The 19,950-nt window shown below is 40.3% G+C and overlaps 1 protein-coding gene across 1 annotated transcript in view; it reads right to left on the bottom strand.

The window, feature by feature from the left end:
• Positions 1-2,927: 2,927 nt before the first annotated feature.
• Positions 2,928-19,950, bottom strand: part of CDC123 (cell division cycle 123) — a 36,855-nt gene continuing 19,832 nt past the window's right edge. Inside the window, exons 9-13 of the mRNA XM_048963233.1 lie at positions 19,621-19,743; positions 16,010-16,038; positions 8,879-9,007; positions 7,047-7,184; positions 2,928-6,260 (exon numbers count right to left, since the gene is read on the bottom strand). Of these exons, the coding sequence (XP_048819190.1) occupies positions 6,234-6,260; positions 7,047-7,184; positions 8,879-9,007; positions 16,010-16,038; positions 19,621-19,743 (446 nt within the window). The 3' untranslated portion in view covers positions 2,928-6,233. The remainder of the gene's footprint in view (positions 6,261-7,046; positions 7,185-8,878; positions 9,008-16,009; positions 16,039-19,620; positions 19,744-19,950) is intronic.

The following is a 19,950-nucleotide window of genomic DNA, read 5'->3' as shown; positions in this document are numbered from 1 at the left end:
TGCCAGCCCACAATGACACCTACCTTTTTCCTCCCCCCACAGCTTATTATTGCTGTAACTTATCCACTCCCACTGCACTGCTGCTCTGCCAGCAATTTCCCCATTTTGTATCCGAATGTCTGATGCCTCCTTCTAAGAACAGCACTTTGCATTCATCTTTATCAAATTTCTTCCCATTCATTTCAGGCAATTTCTTTTCCCTGCACTTTACAGCTGTTTCAAACCCTGTTACAGCCCTCTGAAGTGTCTGCATGTATTCTCAAATTGGTGACAACCCTAATTTTTTATATGGGCTATATAAGAAAATGCAGGCCCTGCAATAAATTGCATAGTGGTCTCACTTCAAATACCCTCTCTGACCACATACCAGTAACTATTCTGAGTGTAGTTTTTCTACCACATTGTGATAATTTCATCCATTTCCCCCTTTTGCTCGTCAGAAGAAAGCGAGGTGAAGAAAACATTAAATGTATCCGTTTTCTCTGAATCATTCATTATTTTTTCTCCATCCCCTCATCTTTCCTCACTTAATCATGTGCTTCCCTTCCAATTTCTGTAGTTTCATTTTGATTGATCCTTAGGAGTCCTTGCTGTGCTATTTTACCTTCACATTAGGAGATTGCTGCCGGGCCATTAACAAGCAGCTCTCTTCTATTTCCTTATCCCACCCATCATCTTCCAAACAGACCGACTGAAACTACCTTCTGAGCTCCTTATTCTGTTTCTCATTTCCCTCCTTTCTCAAGAGCATCAAATAACTGTGCAGACACTTACTTGAAGATTTTTAACCACTTGTAATAAGCCTGAATGTAATCCAAAATAGTTGAGTCTTGCACAAGACTCATACCTTCCCCATACCTTCTGAAATACAAACTCTGTTCTCCTGAAATAAATGCATTAACATGGGAAAACTTGGAAAGAGTTATTTTCTCAGCAGACACTGAAGTATAAAATACTCCCCATTTCCACCAGACTTCATTTGTCTACTAAATGTCTAAAGTCTCCATCTGACTACTTCATGGGTGGCCAACATTTTGGCTTGCCCAGGCAGCAGTGAGTGGAGAGGAATTGTCTTGGGCTGCATATATATATAGGTCACTCTGAAACTAACACTTCCTACTTATTTCCATGGAAACTACAACAGGTATAATGGGCGCAGTAACTCTGCTTGATAGAGAAAACTCTCAGCTACAAGACAATATTTTCAAACACAGCCAGCACCACTAGCTGTGCATCTTCACCAGCAATGACAACAGGCTGCATACCGTGCTCTTCAAAACCTGCAGCAGCAGAGGTGACCCACTGTTGTCATCGCTGCTGAAACACACCACTGCACTCACATTCATTGTTAGGTCTCCTAAGCGTTCAGCAAGCATCAATGAATGTCAACAGGCACCATTTCTTTTTTTGCATGAGAGAATTCAGTGGCACACCTTTGCTTCTTCTGTACTTCCATGTCAGACACCATTTTCTCAGACTGTCCCTCTGCTGCCATCTGCCACATAGCAACAAAACGTAAATGGAATGTTGGTGGGAAAGGTCAACCTCTACTGCCATACCACCACCATCCACCTCTGATGTTCTGGGCCAACATAATAAAATAGCAGGCATTACTTTAAGAGCTGCCCTTGTAAAATATGTACTACAGGGAGAACAACAAAAACACAGAACTAGTGGGATATGTAGTCTTGTTTTAGTGAAACTAATGCATCAATTTGATTCAATGGCAGGGGTTGCAAGTCTAAGTGAGTTCTCAAGGTGCTTATCAGAGATTTTCTTAACGAAATGTTGCTCCTCCCGTACTTCATTCTTTACAACAGTTGCTCACAAAAGTACATACCGCCAAAAGCAATAGCACAAATAAAGTGTGGCTGTAAGCCAAAGTATGAAAATGCACACAATTATTTGCCATACCTCGAGTTAGCACTGCCCTGGTTGCAGCCCAGACAGTGCCCATCACACAGTGATGTTTGGTTGTTGTGAGCAATGGGTGCACACTTGGCCACTCAATAGGGAAGAGCCACCTCCAGGAGAAACGCCACACTGTGAGCCATGTCAGGCCACACAAGGCCCATGGGCTGGACATCAGCTTGTTTTTCCTGTTGTGGGAACATCTAGTTTCCCCAGCCTTAGGAATACAGATTCGTGTATATACTTTTGTAAATACTTCGCTATACTATACTATACTTTGCTACTTGTAGAGCAATACTTTTGCTCTACAGCATCGTGCCCCAGCATCAATCCTTCCCAAACGAATCACGTGCCTCTTTGTTCCAGTTTGTCTTCCAAAAATCTCTGCCATGCCCACTAACCTGGATTTTGAGGAATACTGAGTTCCTCTCATATATTACCCATACTGCTGTAAAGACACTTTCATCTTCATTCTCTCTCTGCCTTTTAAAGTCTCAGCTCCAATGAGTAATTTATTTACATCAGTGAAATACAACAGTCTGGCAGGACAAAGTTCCATACCAGCACCAGAGGCAAAAGCTAGATCCTTCAGTTCAGGAGGCAGGAACCCACACTCACAGATCGCGGTTGATGTAAGACAGAAAGCAAAACTTTAAGCCCTACTCTAGCATCTGGACACGAGCTCTGAAGATTACAAGTAGCAGGTAATGACTGTTTTCTCTCTTGGCGGAAATGTTGTTCAGAAAGAACTTGACGTCTCTCCCAAATGTTTATTTGTAACTAGAATAAATTCTCTCCTATAGAGCAAGGTTCTGAGAAGTTTTGGTCAGCATTTTTGACCAACCAACCTTTCCCCACAACCTGCCAAAATACACTGTTGGAAAATGCCTCATCAGCTCTTCAGAGGACCTCAAGGCAGGCAAAACATTCTCAGTGCCCAGGGGACACATTGCTACGATAGTTAACACACAGAAATAGAGCAAGTCTTCAAAAGAAAAACAACAAAAAACCCAGTATCTTAGCACAGTGCTAATCCCTTTATTATTATAAAAATCTATAATTACATATTGTTGCTTAAGGACTCTGTGCCTTTGAGAAAGCTTCAAGTCTGCACGCAGTAAGCCAGCTATGGCAAGAAATCATTTTAATTCCATAAAATTCTAGGATGGCCACAAATTTAAGCGGACTTCATCTTTACAGAAGTCATCAAGTTCGAAGACACTGTCAATTCAACATCCAGGCAAACTTTTGTTGTTAAGACAGCTAGACTTAAGGCTCCAAATATCAGCATTATCAAGTATCTGACACGAATCAAATGTCCTATTGTCCCTCCCTGTACTATACTTCAGTGACTCACCTTCTCTTAAACAGAGATACATATTTTAACACAATATAATTTCCTCAAGTGACAGATTCACTATCCAAACACAAACCAAGCAGCATAACTTTGACCTTTGGGGTTAAAATTATTTACTAGCTGCCAAGTCGATTTGTGCAATTACATTCACTGACAGATATCCTTTGTTCTTCTCCAACTATTCAACACTTCAGAATCGGGACAGTTTGTAAGAGCTAAACTAACTGAAGCCCACACAAAAGTATCAGGAAGTGCTTTTAGGCAGCTTTGCACCACAATGTTACCCACCTCCACTACCAGTGATCTGCTTTTGAACCCTTTCAACTGGCGATAGTCTCATGAGAGCCTTTAACTGTGACTGTCTGCACTGCTTAAACGAGCACCTGAACTGTGTCTCACTGGGTAGCTTTTCTCTGGCCAGCTCTGCACCCTGGACATCAGCTAAGTGCAAGTGCTTAAGAATAAGATGCATGAAATTTCTAGCTAGCAACGTCAAATGAAATTAGGAGGATTAACAAGCCATACAGTGTGACCGGATTCCAACAAGTGCTATTCATTTATTGAAACCCAGAGCTGAGGAAAATTATCCTATTTTTAGAATCCTTTTCAGACATAATAGAGCACCACTCAGAAAATTAAGTCAGAACACCTCCTTTTAGGCGGAAACAAGTCGACAGAAAGAGAGAAGTTTTTAAATTAAGAACAGTATTATCCATGTTGCTGCTTATTCTAATCTTAACTTTCACTCAAAATGTTATGTTGGTAGTCAGAAAGATGAGGACAGCGTTGGAAGAGTCAACTGAACAGAACTAAGCCACTACCTGCTCATAAGTATTACTTGCAGGGCCATTGGAATCCTGACTCCCACTATTCATCTGAGAGATTAAATACCACAGCCATTGGCTGTGAAACACTTCTCTCTGATACTTCTTGCTGAGCTGCAATCCTCCTGCTCTGCTTCCTTATATGGCTCTTCATTAAGCCCAAAGGAAGTTTAAGTTCCTGCAACTCAAAATAAAGATAGTTATCAGTGTTTGGTAGCAAGGTTGAGCAATCTGTTAATTCAGACTGGTCATCTCTTAGCATCACAGGGGAGAAAAACAAACTTTGCTCAGGCTGGAAACAAGTGAAGCAGTTTAGGGACACACATCCTAGGCTGATGTTCAGTTCCATTGGATTTGTTCTAGAAGTGCTGAACTATAAATGCAGAGCACAAGAAAAACATCATGCCAGCATGTCTAAGAGTTCTGCACCATGATCAGTTCATTTGAGGATGCCATTTTCAAGAGAAATAAACTCAAGATGTAAAGGACTGAGAAAAGGCTATTGCTGCAGTTTACTCTGCTAAAGGGATGTTTCAGAGTACACAGGGTGCCATCAAACAAGTCCTGACACTGTATTTTCCACTAAATATCCAGCACTGAAACCTGTGATGATGATTAAAAAAAAAAAAGATTCAGAAAGCTATCTTACTGCTTTAAACCAAAATTCAGTATCTTTTAGGACAACAATCTGTAGTTACGAAGAGGAACTGCAGGGTGATATCTTGCTAAGAGATAATCAGTTAGATCATCACAATCTTTAGCTTATGGCCAGGAAGGAGTAACTTCAGAAGAGAAAGTACAGCTTTTTTAAGTGCTGAAGTTCTTACTTGATTTAGAAACATTTATACACCTTTCTGATAAGGCTGAGAAAAACCTCCTCAAAAGTCCTGTAGTACAACAGAATTCGGTAGAGCCCAGCCTACAGATAGCGTCCATCTAATCTGTGAACAAAAAGCTATGGATAAGGAGATTCAGAGTGAAAGAGTAGGGCAGGTTCTCTACAGATTACAGGGGCTGTAAATTTACGGTGTTTAATAAATTATATTTGGTACAACTGAACTCTTATTCCACATAATCTTTAGTCAAAGTTCACTCAAAACTGAAGCTAAATAGTGACAGTAAGAAATCATTTAACATCTAAACTCAGATTTAACATCTAAGAACAGATGGTAACTGAGTGCCACATCAACTTGCCAGCAAAAGCAAGACAAGAAACATGAATAACTTTACATACACACAGAGTATCACATAACTGGTCCAACATAGGAACCAGTTTCCAGTGGCTGAGCATCTCCAAATTTTCTTTTGCATCAAGTAAAATACGGCAAACAGAACACATTACTGACACCATGCAAACACCTACATCCAGAAGGCAGCTGCTTCTTAGTCTGAAAATGACCCCCCTGTGATAGGAAAAAAAAAAAAAAACAGTACCAAGAGCTTCCATTTCCCCAATTTAGTCAATTTTCCTTCTATACAAAGAACATGAAATAGTATCAAGAAAGAATTTAAGAACAAAAATAGTAATCATTTTCTTAAGTAATCCAAAAGAAATGAGATTCAGTCCACCTAACATTACAGGTTCATGTTACATTTCACTATTTATATTAAAGCCACAGCTGATGCCTAGTATATAATTATGTTAAAAATAAGTTTCAAGGAAGCATTAGTAGTTACATTTGTTCCACGAAATGAAAGAAGCAACAGCCTTCACAATGAACAAAAATTTTTTTCCTTGTAGCTATTCTATATTTTAAGCAAGACAGTGTCTAAATTCAGAGAATTCTTGATGTTTTAACTGCAGACGAATTAAATGCTGTCCTATTTATAACCAAAGAGTCCAAAGGCATATTTCAATAGCATCCATTTTTACATTATGTGATATGAAGGCAGTCAGTTGCACTCAGATTGCTGCTTGCATCACTGTGCCATGGCCTTTAAGCTGGAATCCGAGGAGATCTCACCCTGACCTCCATGTTTCCATGAAGAAGCTTTCTACATTGTTATATAAACCAGCTATTAAGTTCTTTTGTTGACTATAGAAGACAGTTTTTCTTTAGCTTAATAGTTCCCTAAACACAGCTTTTTCTGCATTTCGTGATTGAATTGTTCCACAATTCACTGCGACACTTCTTGATATCTCAGTCATCGTCTTGCTGATTTCTTTTCTGTCAAAAGAAAATTCACAATGTTAGGATACAGTTCCCTGCCTATAGCAGGGGTTGGAACTAAATGATCTTAAAGGTCCCTTCCAACCTAAACTATTCTATAATACAATTTGTGAAGTGAGAGCACTAATAAATCACAAGTATCAAAGATAAAATGGATATTAGACAACGACCACATTTCTAAGCTATTTTTGAATGGTATAAGAGAATGTTTCCAGCAATGGCAGCCCTCTCCCTCATCCCAAACTACTGGATTTTATTTAGACCTAAGAACAAGATTTGCACCCCCAATTAACTAACTGGTAGAACTCAGTAATCAGGATGAAGGCAATCTGCCTTCTCTCCCCACACGTAAAAGAGTCACATTCCCTAGTCACTATTATTGAAGGAAGAAAGGAATCACGTTTTTCCTAATATATTTATCTTGCAACTTTTAAAGAAGTTCTGAGATGCATCAACTTCAGCTATTAAAAATATATATTTCCGTTTAGACTACATTTATATTTACATTTCAACAAAAAAAGAAACCCACAAGGTTCTTGAGTGTGACTTGTCAAACTACACTCATTGCTTCCCCTAAAGATAAAATTAATTAAATGAAGCGAGATCAAAAGGAGAGCTTGCTCTTCCTCAATGAAAGAAAATACATGCATACATACATACAGAACCAACCCATACATTTTATATGTAAACACGTAACCTATGCTAATTACAAAAGCAGTTTCAGGCACTTAGATGTTACCACTTTACAGGAATAGTAAGTAAAAATTTTCTGGTAACTCTTACCAGTTTAAGGAAGTCAATTAATTTGTGAACATCCTCTCCTGTAGACAGGTCCACAAAATCCTTTGGCAGTCGGTAACTCAGGTATGGGCTGGGCTGGACAGTAACTTGACTGTTTGTGCAACGAAAAACTGGACAGTCCTTTGGAAAAGAATGATGGATAAGACAAAAACAGTGTCTGAGTAAAACCAGAACATCATTTGAACTCCTCCATTATAGTGCCTGAGTCACCTTGCAGCAGAGCTTATTTAGCTTGCAGTCGACTAACCTTGCACTTTTTAACAATTCTATGTTTTGTCATTAAAAGCCGTGCAATTAAAAGCAAGAGTTAAAATGTTACCAACAGTCAAATACATTCATTTCCTCACTTCAAAGTTAAAATATGATAGAAATGTGTTTAATATGTATATTTATAATGGTGCCATAGCAATGGAGCTATCAGGAAATCTACGTGACTGTGTGTAAAAGAAAAACTTTACAGTAACACCTCTAAGCCCCTTTTCATAGGTTCTTTCTTTAAACCCATGTTTGTATTATCAAAACTATGATCTAAGCTTTCTGAGCAATTTATTCACTGAAGGTAAAAATACCTCTATACAACACTCAAAAGTATCTCTAAATTCTCAATTCTAGCAGGTTTAACTTAATATAAATTTCACTTTAATCATATTTTAGACACTCTAGAACTGACAAGCAATACAATTGCTAATTGCATGGCAGTAGGTAACTTCATTTTAAAGGAAGTTCAGTAACTTTACAACAGATTTTACTACTGCATGCAAGCTTCAGCATGAAGAAAAGTCATTCTACTCTTCATTCAGGCTTATACCAGAAAAATTATGTAAACCACTTGGCACCCAGAAAAATAAATCCACAAAACAAAATTCAGGTGCTCCATGGAAAGCTGGAACTGGGAATGTGCTTTAACAAGGGAGACAGCTTCTAGCAGAAGAGATCGCTGAATTTACACACCATGAGACTAAGAGAAAACAGTAGTTTATTTCCCTTTCAATGTTATGAAGATGGTGATGGTACCAAAGCAAAGCTCAAATAACCTCAATAATGTCACTTCAGTTACAGTTACAAAGAGAAGCCCACAGTATCTGACTAGTCATCTCTCCGACAAATAGCAAGTACTTCATAAGATCACACTAGCTTTCTCTCTTCTACCCAGCCACTCATGAGAACCCATTTAGATGTGAGGACTTGTCTCAATCACACAACAAGGAAGAAGCTGGAGAACAAATAAAAGACTCTTCCTTTCTCCAAATTAATGGGAAGTTATTTGTTTTCACACAGAGAATAGCTTAGAACAGGGATAAAACAGCATTGTTCTGCAAGTCCAGGGAGTCCAACCAAAGGACAAAGTGTACCACAGAGTGTTCAATATGAGGAGGATACAGAAATTAAGCTTCTTCTTGCTTCCTATCAAATATGAATAAACAAAACAGAACTTCAAGCAAATAAACAGAAAAGCAACAGATTTCAAAAGAAATTGAAAAGAGTGGAACAAATTTAAAATACATTAGAACTGAGTGAAAGCAATTTTCAGGGCATCTTCCTCACAATGAGGTCAAAACTGCAATATGGGCTTGTATGGTTTGAAGTACAAATTCCCTCGTAGGCATTTAACACTAGCAGGTGCTGCTTACTGAGATAAACTACTGTCAGAAAGATAGATTGATTCTACTCACAAAGAGTTTACATTTCAAGAGCTGAGGACTTTCATTTACTTCAGTGGGATTTGCACCATAATTCAGTTATGAAAAAAGAAGCAGCAGAGGCCCTAATGCCTTCTGGATTTGCTAGCCAGCTCCCTAGCAGCAGAGCTGTACCTGTTCTGTTGCTTCCCCTTCACTCTGGTCGCCTTTCAGATTTCTCCCAGAGGTCAGTTCATCCCACGTAAACAGCAGTGAGTCTGTTACTTCTCCAAATGGATTAAAATCTATTAACCAAATCTTACCCTGCAATGTAACAACAGAAGAATTAAAACAAGTCACATAGTTTTAAATAGAGCCAGAACATGCATGCACTTATACTACTGTAATATGCCTGGTCTTTAGAGACAAAAATAGATGCCAAAACTGAAAGCATCTGTTCTTACATGCTGAAAATATTGTAACATACTTTACATTAGGCAAACAGTTTTGAAACACAGCAAGCTCTGACTTTATATTTTTATTATTACTATTATTATTATTTTTGACAGAAGATCAGACAGAGCTCAAGTAAACTGAATTCAGCTCTACATAACGTGCAGTTCTATGCCAAGGTGAAACCACAGAAATCCTCCATGATCTCCAGACAGCATGAACAAGGAAGAGGAAAAAAAAGAAATACAAAGAAATAAAACCCAGGTATTTTGCTTTCCATCAAAAGTCACCTCAGCACTCCTATACATTCAGCAGCCTGAAAGGATTGCTATTCTTGTTCTCAGAACGGACTGTAAAAATACAGAGCAAGGCCTGCAATTTGCTGGTGGAGATCATGAAAGCTGAAAGATGCTGCATAGATATAGATTGAAAAAACCACAAGGGCATTTTTAATATAACCCTTAGTAGTCCAGGCTAATTTTTCCTGCCATACCTCTAACATATTCATATGTCAAACAGTTCTGGTAGTGTGCACAAGAGCACACCTATTCTACAAGTGAAGAACGTACGCAGAGACATTGACATGACTTATTAAAGGTAACAGAAGTCTGCCAAGGAGCAAGAAAGGACTTGTGTTCCTTGTCTCAAGATAGCCCTGTGCTGAAGCTGCACCTCTTCTTACCCATGGAAGTGTCATCCAATAAAACAAAAACTTCATAACAAAATATGAATACAGGTGGTACTGAGAACTAGCAAAACACCTGCCACATACAGAAGTCAGATCTTCCAAACAGGGAGACGAAGGTTTCTGAAACATCAGTGGGATGATGGATTGATGGGATTTACTTTGTTTATTAAAAACCAACTGGAAATCACACCTGAGAACTGTGCAGTTACTAAAAAAATTTGCTTTCCTTTACTCACTCTCCTTCCTGAATGATCTTCTGTCTTTAAAAGATCCTATCTCGATGCAAACTTCAATGTATCTTTAACTATTATACCACAGCCATCTGTTTTCTAACATGTAGATTCATTCCTTTGAAGCCTTCAGTCGTAGAGTAACATGGAGATTTCCACCCACACCACCTAAGCCACGCTCATAGCATTTAAGTGCTGTAGAGTAAGAAACGAATATAAACCCATACAACAGCAGAGAACTGCTAGAGGCTAAAAACAGTCTGTCACCACCTATACTGAGTTACTAATGCAGGTTGGGGAAGTCCCACCACAAATGAAACCAGCAATATTTCTTGTAAATGGGAGCTGTGCCAACACAGCAACCTGGCTGTGCACAGACCTGTAGTGGTCTGCCTCTCAGGGTAGATCAATTGGGTACAGCTGTCTCAAAGCAAGCTTTAAGAAGCCAGAGAACTGTAAGAGCAGTGCTAAAACAGACAGCTACAAAAGAAGCTGGGAACCGCAAGGACACAGACCTGAACTGTTTCTTACTTGTTATGGAAGAGTGTAACAGCACAGACCTGCATGGCTAAATTGGAAAACCTGTGAACCAAAACTGACACCACTACCACAGGCAGCAAAAAGGGACAAGCTCTGCTATCATTTTGCTTCTCTGTTCCTCCCAGAAACACAGTCACAAACTCTCATTATAAGCAATGTTTTACTTTTGTTAATGGGAACATCTCACTAGGCATCAGAAGGAGGAATCTGAAATTCACATGCATTCTATAACTCTAGAAAAACAAATTAATGGACCAATTTAATCACAGACAGAAGCAATGGCTGGCAAAGTTCATTCTGCAGTTCAGAGAATCTTTCCTTGCATCAGAAATGTTTACACTCAATAAAGGATTTCCCCACGACAGGCTTTCTCAGAGTCTTTTTCTCACCCCAAATACATGAAACTTCTTTTTTCCATAAATAGGAATTCAAGATTGTTTCTTTGGGGAAAAGATGTACCTGGAAAAAAAAAACCTGAAAAACATTTTTGACTACTGAAAGGAACATCTGTCTGCTCAGGTGCTCACAGAAACATTTCTCCCTCTCTCTGCAGACAGTGGTACTCCAACTGCAACACCTCGAGACCATCTTAAATCTAGGCTGAGCTCCATTAGTTGCAAATGGATGGAAAGTGGCCAACAACATCCTTTCTCAGGTTTCATTAAAGGGAATGTACATAGCTCTGGGTGAGTAACTAAACTGTATTTTCTCTAAGTAAAATATCCATTCAAGTCCTACTTTGAATTTTATGATTTAAATGCCATTTGAGGTGATACACACTGTGTATCTAAAGAGCAATAGTACAGCTATTTATCTGCAGTCTTCTGGCATCTTTACCATATGAGAGAACAGAATTGCACAAGCCAGAGAAGCAAGGCTGTTCTTATCTGGATTAAAAAAAAAAATCATGTTATTACATAACTTTTTTTCCCCTCATCCTAAAACAGGAACCGATAGATTTACCGTATCATGACAGCTTCATGTTTTGTTTTTCTAAAGCATTAAGCAGTATGCTGCTGAAAGGAAATGCTTGTGACAAAGACTGTTTAAAGGAAGTTAAAAGATAAAATGCAAACAAAACTGTTACATTTCCCTAGCTTCAGCTGCACCTGCAAGCACACTGACAGTGCTCACAAGGCAGATAGATGCTAGTGCTGGTTTGCACGTTAACAAGAAGAGAGTTGTGAATTTGCAGTGGCCTGAAGCTTTGCACTGGTCTTCTGTAACACAGTGACTTGTCTTGAATGTGGTTACAAGGCGTAGAACTTGTAAGAGGTATTACCAGGAGCAACAGCAGAGCTGAAACTCTTGTCAGCTGTTGTGCAAAAAAAGCCAATCCAAATGGAAACAGGCTACTGGTCCTCCAACATGACCTCTCTAGGGCAAGGTATTCAGATCATCCAGCTTTGAAAACTGTATAACAGCATTTCTGCCTTAAAAGAAGGTCTGTCTGCCAAACCAGGCACTAGCTCAGAAGAGCTCAGTGAAGAGAGAGTAAAAGGAAAGGTCAGCCATAGAAAAGTTCGCCCTCAAACCAGGGCACTGTCATTCCAACTCAATAAGCTGGACCTGTGGCAGACCACTCTGCAGCCTCTCAAGCAACTACAGAACAGGTGGAGTGGCTTGCTCTCTTCCACAGCCACAGTAAGGAAACAAGCTTCTCCAAGCGGAATATTTTAGAGTTGAAAGAATTTAAAATAAGCAGACATCGGACATTTCTTTCATTCTGTAGGTGAGGTTGCCATGCAACCAGCCCAAGGAAGAGCATGGGCTCTGGAAATTAATCAGATTCAGCAATACTCAATATTCTTTTGCTGCCTATATCTCACATACAAAGGGAGCAATGAATAATACAATTGCAAACCACAGAAGTATGTGTGAAAGGAGGAGGATTTGACACACAAAGGATTATCTGGCAGTTTACAAGACTCAAGGGTAGAAGGCACTGAGAGTTATCTACAAACAGATATATTCTATCCTGACAGATGAAGAAACACTGTTTATTTGAGATCACAGAGGCTGAAGCCTCTTACTTAAATAAACTGTCTTCACACTTCAGTTGTGAGGCAGAGTACCCAAAAGCAGGGCTTGGTTAGATGCTAAAGCACTGCTCCTTGTTTCATCTGACAGCATCCTCACGCCCGATGGTTTGAATCCAGGCAGGTAAGTTTCATGCCATTCAGCATGGCTGCTTTTAGCCTGACTCTGGATACTTACAGTGAAAGCTGGGCTCAGTAACAATACAGTAATTTTCCACATCACACATTTCTTTTGTTTCTGTTTCACGAACTACGGCATGATTTACTATTACACAATTACAAAATACTTCATCAGAAATCAAAGTTTTTATACAAACTAAGTACAAATATTCCTAACTTTACTCAGTGACTGAATGTCATTCCTAAAATCAGCTTTTGGATTTTTCAGTTGTGGACTCCTTTAAGACAATATGTACGTGCTGTTAGAGCATAGCTCACATGACCTGTTTCTGTAGGTTGACACTAGGAGAAGTGAAGGTGGCTAGCATTTCAAGTTAGGATGGGACATCTCTCCCCATTCTGTCACTATCTGCATGCTCAGTGTTTCAACTTGCTGAGCACTCAACCACAGCTGGAACAATTTGAACAGAAAAAAAAAATAGCTTCCATCTGCTTTAAACTGGGAATACAACAATCATATACTCTCTTGATGATCGTTCCTTTGTATCCTAGAGTAAGAGCTATTTTTTCAACTGTTGAAGATCACTCTGAAGAAATGATTAACTTTGATGAGTTTAGACGCTATAGGGATATTTTTATTTTATTTTATTTTTTTAAGAAAAACTGCTAAGAATCTACTGAATTTCTTTTAGTGAGCAAAACATCACCCTCCTCATTTTTTGAAATAGCCTACTAATTCCAGCTGAACTCTTAGTTACATTTCTGTCAAAACCACCTATAGTAGGCACTACATAGAGTGAGCAGTGCTTCACTTAAGCTATTTACCATAGAATCCTTAGACCTGGAAGGAACCTTTAAATGCCATCTACTCCAACTCTCCTGCAGTGAACAGGAACACCTACAGCTACGTCAGGTTGCCCAGGGTCTTACCCATCCTCGCCTTGAAAGTCTTCAGGGAAAGGGCATCAACCACATCTCTGGGCAACCTGTTCCAGTGTCTCACCACCCTCACCAGGAAACTTTTTCCTTGTATCCAACTTAAATCTATCCTCTTTAAGCTTGAAGCCATTTTCCCTTGTTCTGTCACCACAGACCCTGCTAAAGAGTTTGCCCCCTTCTTTCCTCTAGCTCCCCGTTAGATACTGAAAGATCACACTCAGGTCACCTCACAGCCTTCTCGTCTCCAGATTAAACAGTCCCAGCTCTCTCAGCCTGTCCTCATAGGAGAGGTGTTCCATCCCTTGGATCACCTTTGTAGCTCTCCCTCATGCAAGATCTTGCATTCATATTTGTTGAACCTCACAAGGTTCTCCTGGGCCCACAGTTCAAGCCTGTCTAGGGGTCCCTCTGAATGGCATCCCATCGGGTAATACTATACCAGTATTTATCTTAAAGACATCTAAATTGCCTTCAATAGAATGAAATTCCAAGAATCATAGACTGCCTTGAGTTAGAAGGGACCTTAAAGACCATCTAGTTCCAAGCCCTGCTGCAGACAGGATTGCCATCCAGCAGCTCAGGGCTCCATCCAACCTGACCTTGAACACCTCCAGGCATAGGGCATCCCTCAGTTTCTCTGGGCAGCAGTGCCAGTGCCTCACCACCCTCAAAGTAAAGAATATCTTCCTACCACCTGAATTCTAGTTTAAAGACATTCCCTCCCTGTTCTATCACAAGCAGACTGTTTATAAAGTCAGTCTCCCTTCTGTTTCTAATGGTTCAATTAGAATGGATTAGGAATTGGCTAGATGCAGCCAAAGAGCTGTGATCAATGGTTCTGTGTCAGGTGGAGGCTGGTCACAAGCAGTGCCCCTCAGCGGTCAGTCTTGGACCAGTGCTCTTCAACATCTTCATCAGTGACACAGATGATGGCAGAGTGCACCCTCAGCAGGTTTGCGGATGACAGCAGCTGAGCGGTGCGGTCCACACACTGGAAGGAAGGGAAGCCATCCAGAGGGACCCGGACAGGCTGGAGAAGTGGGCCCCTGAAAACCCAATGAGGTTCAACAAGGCCAAGAGCAGGGCACTGCACTCAGGTCGGGGCAATCCCAGGTATTTATACAAAGTGGGGGGAGATCTTGTGGAGAGCAGCCCGTGGAGAAGGATTTGGGGGTCTGGTAGATGAGAAGCTGGACATGAGCAAGCAGTGTGTGCCTGCAGCACAGGTGGCCAACTGTGTTCTGGGCTGCATTTAAAAAAAGAGGTGGCCATCAGGGAGAGGGAGGTGGTTGTCCCCCTCTACTCAGCTCTTGTGAGGCCCCATCTGCAGTACTGCATCCAGGCCTGCGGTCCCCAGCACAGGAAGGACGTGGAGCTCTTGGAGCAGGTCCAGAGGAGGGCACTAAGATGATCAGAGGGCTGGAGCACCTCTCCTGTGAGGAAAGGCTGAGCGAACTGGGCTTGTTTAGCTTGGAGAAGAGAAGGCTCCAGGGAGACCTCATTGTGGCCTTCCAGTTCTTGAAGGGAGCACATAAACAGGAGGGGGAACGGCTGTTTAATAGGGTGGATAGTGATAGGACAAGAGGGAATGGTTTTAAACTGGAGGGGAGGTTTAGGTTAGATATTAGGAGGAAATTTTTCACACAGAGGGTGGTGAAACACTGGAACAGGTTGCCCAAGGAGGCTGTGGATGCCCCATTCCTGCAGGCATTCAGGCCAGGCTGGATGTGGCTCTGGGCAGCCTGGTCTGGTGGTTGGCGACCCTGCACATAGCAGGGAGATGGAACTGGATGATCATTGTGGTCCTTTTCAACCCAGGCCATTCTGTGATTCTACGATCCCTCCAATTACTGGAAGGCTACAAAGAGGTCTCTCCAGAGCTTCTATTCTCCAGGCTGTACAAGCCCATCTCTGAGCTTTTCTTCGTAGGAGAGGTGCTCCAGCCCTCTGATCATCTTCACAGTCCTCCTCTGGACACAAATTCAGGCACAGCTGTAGCTGGAGCTAAAGTTATGTGCTTGAAGACAGACTACTTGTCTGAAAGAAAATATTTACTAAATAGTTACATCACTGGCAAAGACATACTTACAACACTAACTCTATCGCTATCCTCCCATTGACAGTATCAAACATTGAAAAGGAATTCAGGAACAGAATTGATAAAACCAAGTAGCTTTTTTTTTTTTTTTTTTTTTGCCAGGATCACTTCTAGGAAGAAGCAGCTACTCTTTGACTCCTCTCACGAGGGTTTCAGGTACAGCTTCCACAGAACAAACAATTAATTGCTAAGCAAATAAACAATCTGTTGTTCACTTACCCTGCTGTCTCGGTACACATCAAAAACAACTGAAAAAGAGAGGAAAAAAAAAGTTAACCTTGAAAGATACAATTTCCCAGAAGATGTCAAAAACTCTCCTGGAGAAGAGAAGGCCGCAGGGAGACCTCATTACAGCCTTTCAATATTTAAAGGGAGATTATAAACAGGAGGAAAAATAACTTTTTACACAGACAGATAACTAGTAGACAGGGGGAAATGGTTTTAAATGAAAGGAGGAGAGAGTTCAGATTAGATGTCAGAGGAATTTTTCCTCTGACGGGATGTTGAGGTGCTGCCACAGGCTGCCCAGAGAGGTTGTGGATGCCTCATCCCTGAAAGCATTCAAAGACAGGCTGCATGGGGCCCTGGGCAACCCACTCTAGTACTTGACCTATCAGCTGGCAACCCTGCCTGTGACAGGGAGGTCGGAACTTGATGATCTGTGAGGTCCCTTCCAACCCAAGCCATTCTGTGATTCTAAATACATACTCTTGTACACTACACAACTGGCAAAGTCAATACATCTAGAGAACTGCACGCCAGAATTAGGTTAATTTCCAAGAGGAAGTTGAAAATTTTCAAGAACTATTGTTAATACACTGATACAGTGTCTGCTGGGCTTTTTCATTTAATTCTGGCTTGTTTTGTTCATTTTTCCTCCCAATGGAGATCATCAGATAAACTCTTAGCATAGAGAAAAGCTTGTTGCCTACATTACTGCTGTTTGTATTACAGCAGAACTGAGACATTTCATGGAAGGATAGGCCTGCACTGTGCTAGACATCACATTTAATGAGAGAAAGATCCTGCTTCAAAAAAGGTTAGGACTTCAGCAGATAACAAGACTAACAGGTTGTAGGAACAAAGGGGTCAGTAGCATGCTGAGGATGAGGCACAGAAAGGGCTATGTTTAAAGTCACACAGAGCAGACACTGCACACCTACTGGTTATCAACAGCTCTTTCAAAAAATCTCTGCTACTCAGTGATTTAAGTCATTCTGCCTTGCGTAGTTACACTAGTGCCACTCCCATTGGTTAATTAAGCACAAATCTTTGCACATGCTTCTATCTGTTAGCTTCTGTTCTGTATGGTTAAGCAAACCTTTGATTTGTCTTTCTATTCATCTATGGAAAAATCTACAGATAAGCATTCAGGTATGACTGCATGCAGAAACGGTACCAGTTCAGCAGAGGAAAGAAAAGCCAGAATTAGAAAACACTCAGACAAATGCTGCATTGTCACTTTCTTCACTAATGAGGAAGGGAATATTTCAGCTAAGAGATTTCCCAATTCACATAAGATAAACTGAACTCAGGATATGACTAAAGAATACTTGAGCCCCAGCAGCTCCTCAGGAAGTTGCCTGTCAATAGCAGACAAGTTGATAGATCTTGTCCATGCATATAAAGCTACTCAGCAGCTTAACCTCATGCTTTGTGCCAAGTTGGCTGCACAAAGGCAAAACTCAGGGCCAAAACCAGTCACATCATTGTTTTTGACCATAAAGCCTAGAAATCTTTTTGCAGAAGCTCAGTTACGTCAATTTAAAATGACCCTCTAGAATTAAGTGCTGTGACTTTCTCAGTAAGACAAACCCACAGTGACTAAGTCACCAATGCCAGGATAAGCACAGCAGCTCTAGATTTCTTCCACGGCTGTTCAACTGAACTTGTTGCTTGTACTGTGTTCAACAGAAAACCTTTTCATCTGAGTTCCATTATAAAACAATGCCTGTCAGCTTGGAGCAAGCCTATGGCAGCAGTGAACATTAATCATTGAGACTGAGTGGGATTTACAACCCCATTAAGACTGATTGCACATTGGTGACTAATTTAAGACACTGATTAACAGCAAACAGAGAGGAAAACTTGCACTGTTCCTTTAGGGACCAACTGAGGAGCAGCAAGCTGCGTGCCAGTGAGACTGGAGTAAAACTTCACCACCAACTGCTTAGAACTGAATGCAAATGAAGCTGTGGCTCTGTGGCAAGCATCAATACCTCTGGAGGACTTCTTTCACTGGGCTCCTATGAAAGGATTTTAGAAGGTTCTATCATCATTTAAAAGTATTTAAAATGCATTTGCCCATCTGTTATCTTACTGCTCCAACTCTGCAGCGCTTCAGCTGCTCTGACTCAATTCTTCCATCTGGAGATACTAACAGACCAACTGGAAAAAGCAGAGCAAACAGCACTGAAAGCCCCAACGAAGCAAGGAGTCAGGGAAAGAGCTACAATACCTTTCCTTCTGACAGCAAACAAAAGCAGACTTTCATTGTTAACAACAAATATGCTGCTAGACAGTGGAAACAGAGATATGGTTGGGGGTAAGGAAGGTATGGGGAAAAAAACCTGCAGAAAATGCTTCCTGTATGGCATTTCTCTGCAGCAGGAAGGGTTACCTGTGTTTTGTGCCCAAGACCAAAAGGCTAACAAACCTCCATCCCAGAAGGTGACCCTGAAACCTCATTTCCCTAGAAGGTAATTTGGATGGCACAGTTTAACCTATTTTACATAGGATAACACTTCAGACCTTTCAGTTTACTACGCAGCAGAACTGAAATCTGGGCATCAATTTCTAAAAATAGTGCCCTGAATTATTATCTATCAGCTGATTACATACAAGCTGAAATTATGTTGGGACACAGAGGAAATTAAAACAGTAATCATGTCAGATCTGTATGATTGATTTTACTTCAAAATGTTAGGGCTACAGATCTGATAAATTAGTATAATAATTATACGCATTATATCCAGACTGAAATAAAAAGAATCATGCAGAGCCACTTTTTTTTTTTTTTTTTTAAATGTCAGTAAAAAAAGACTGGCATTAGAAGGAATCCTTTCAGAAAGTCAGACAGAAAAGATCTGAGTAACCATGGCACTCAAATAGCAAAATTATTAACCATGTTCAGAGCTTACCTGATGGTTGAATAGTCAACCTTTTATGAAAGACAACACAAGACAATTCTTATGTGCACATGTTACTAAACTGAGGGTTGGTCCACAATATAACTTTATTGTTATATTAGAATATGTAGAACAATATAACTTTCCTCAGTTTTCACCCATCTCGATCACATCACAACAGAACACTACCTTAGTTTCCTGACATGGTTTAGTGAGATTATTACTGATAAAATTTGCAAAGGATTTCATATTTACAAACTGAGTCGATTTAATTAGGTTGCTTAGGTATGGCAGAATTTCAAATACCATTCCAAAGTTTGAGCAGACAAAATGCTGTACATCAATATTCTAACAGAAACTAGTATAAGTTCTTGAAAATAAACTTCTAGATCTTTTCTTCAGAGAATACACCAATATTTAGCATAAAACATCTTTATAAGTATTTTTCCTTAGTATTGAATGCCTTTTGTTAAGTATTTCTTATCCCGTTACTCAGATGCTGATTTTTTTCTTATTTAGAAACAAGCCTAAGGGGGGAAAAGCCTTTAAAGAAAATAAACAGCAAGCAAACACACAAGTAAACAAATCTTTTGTTTGTTAAGTCTTTGTGACTACAAGTGCAGAATGTCCTTAAAAACCTTCCCCAACACCCTCCTCCCCTACCTATGTTCCCTTTTGTAACTGAAGGCTGAAGATACTTACAGTCTTCATCCAAGAATTTATACTGTATGTGTTTCTTGAAAAACTCCTGTATTGATCTACAGATCTCCTCATGCTGCTTAGAGATATGGTCATAGTACTGAGTATAGTCCCTCTGTGATATACCTGTCAAAAAATTTAATTGATTATGAAGAGCTTCAGACACGGAAAGAACAAACAAATACAGAAAACGCTCACACAGCACACAGTTGTCACAGTACACACATTACCATCACCATTTCAAAAGACAGGGTTCTCCCAGCTTTGAACCGTTAACAATGACCTGCTGTTTGGTTTTATTCTCCAGTGTTGGAAGCACTGCCATTACAAACT

Source organism: Lagopus muta, chromosome 1 (genome assembly GCF_023343835.1).
Source record: "Lagopus muta isolate bLagMut1 chromosome 1, bLagMut1 primary, whole genome shotgun sequence".
NCBI classification, from domain to species: domain Eukaryota; kingdom Metazoa; phylum Chordata; class Aves; order Galliformes; family Phasianidae; genus Lagopus; species Lagopus muta.
The sequence above is the reverse complement of the archived record's forward strand: the minus strand, read 5'-3'. Positions and strand labels throughout refer to the sequence as shown.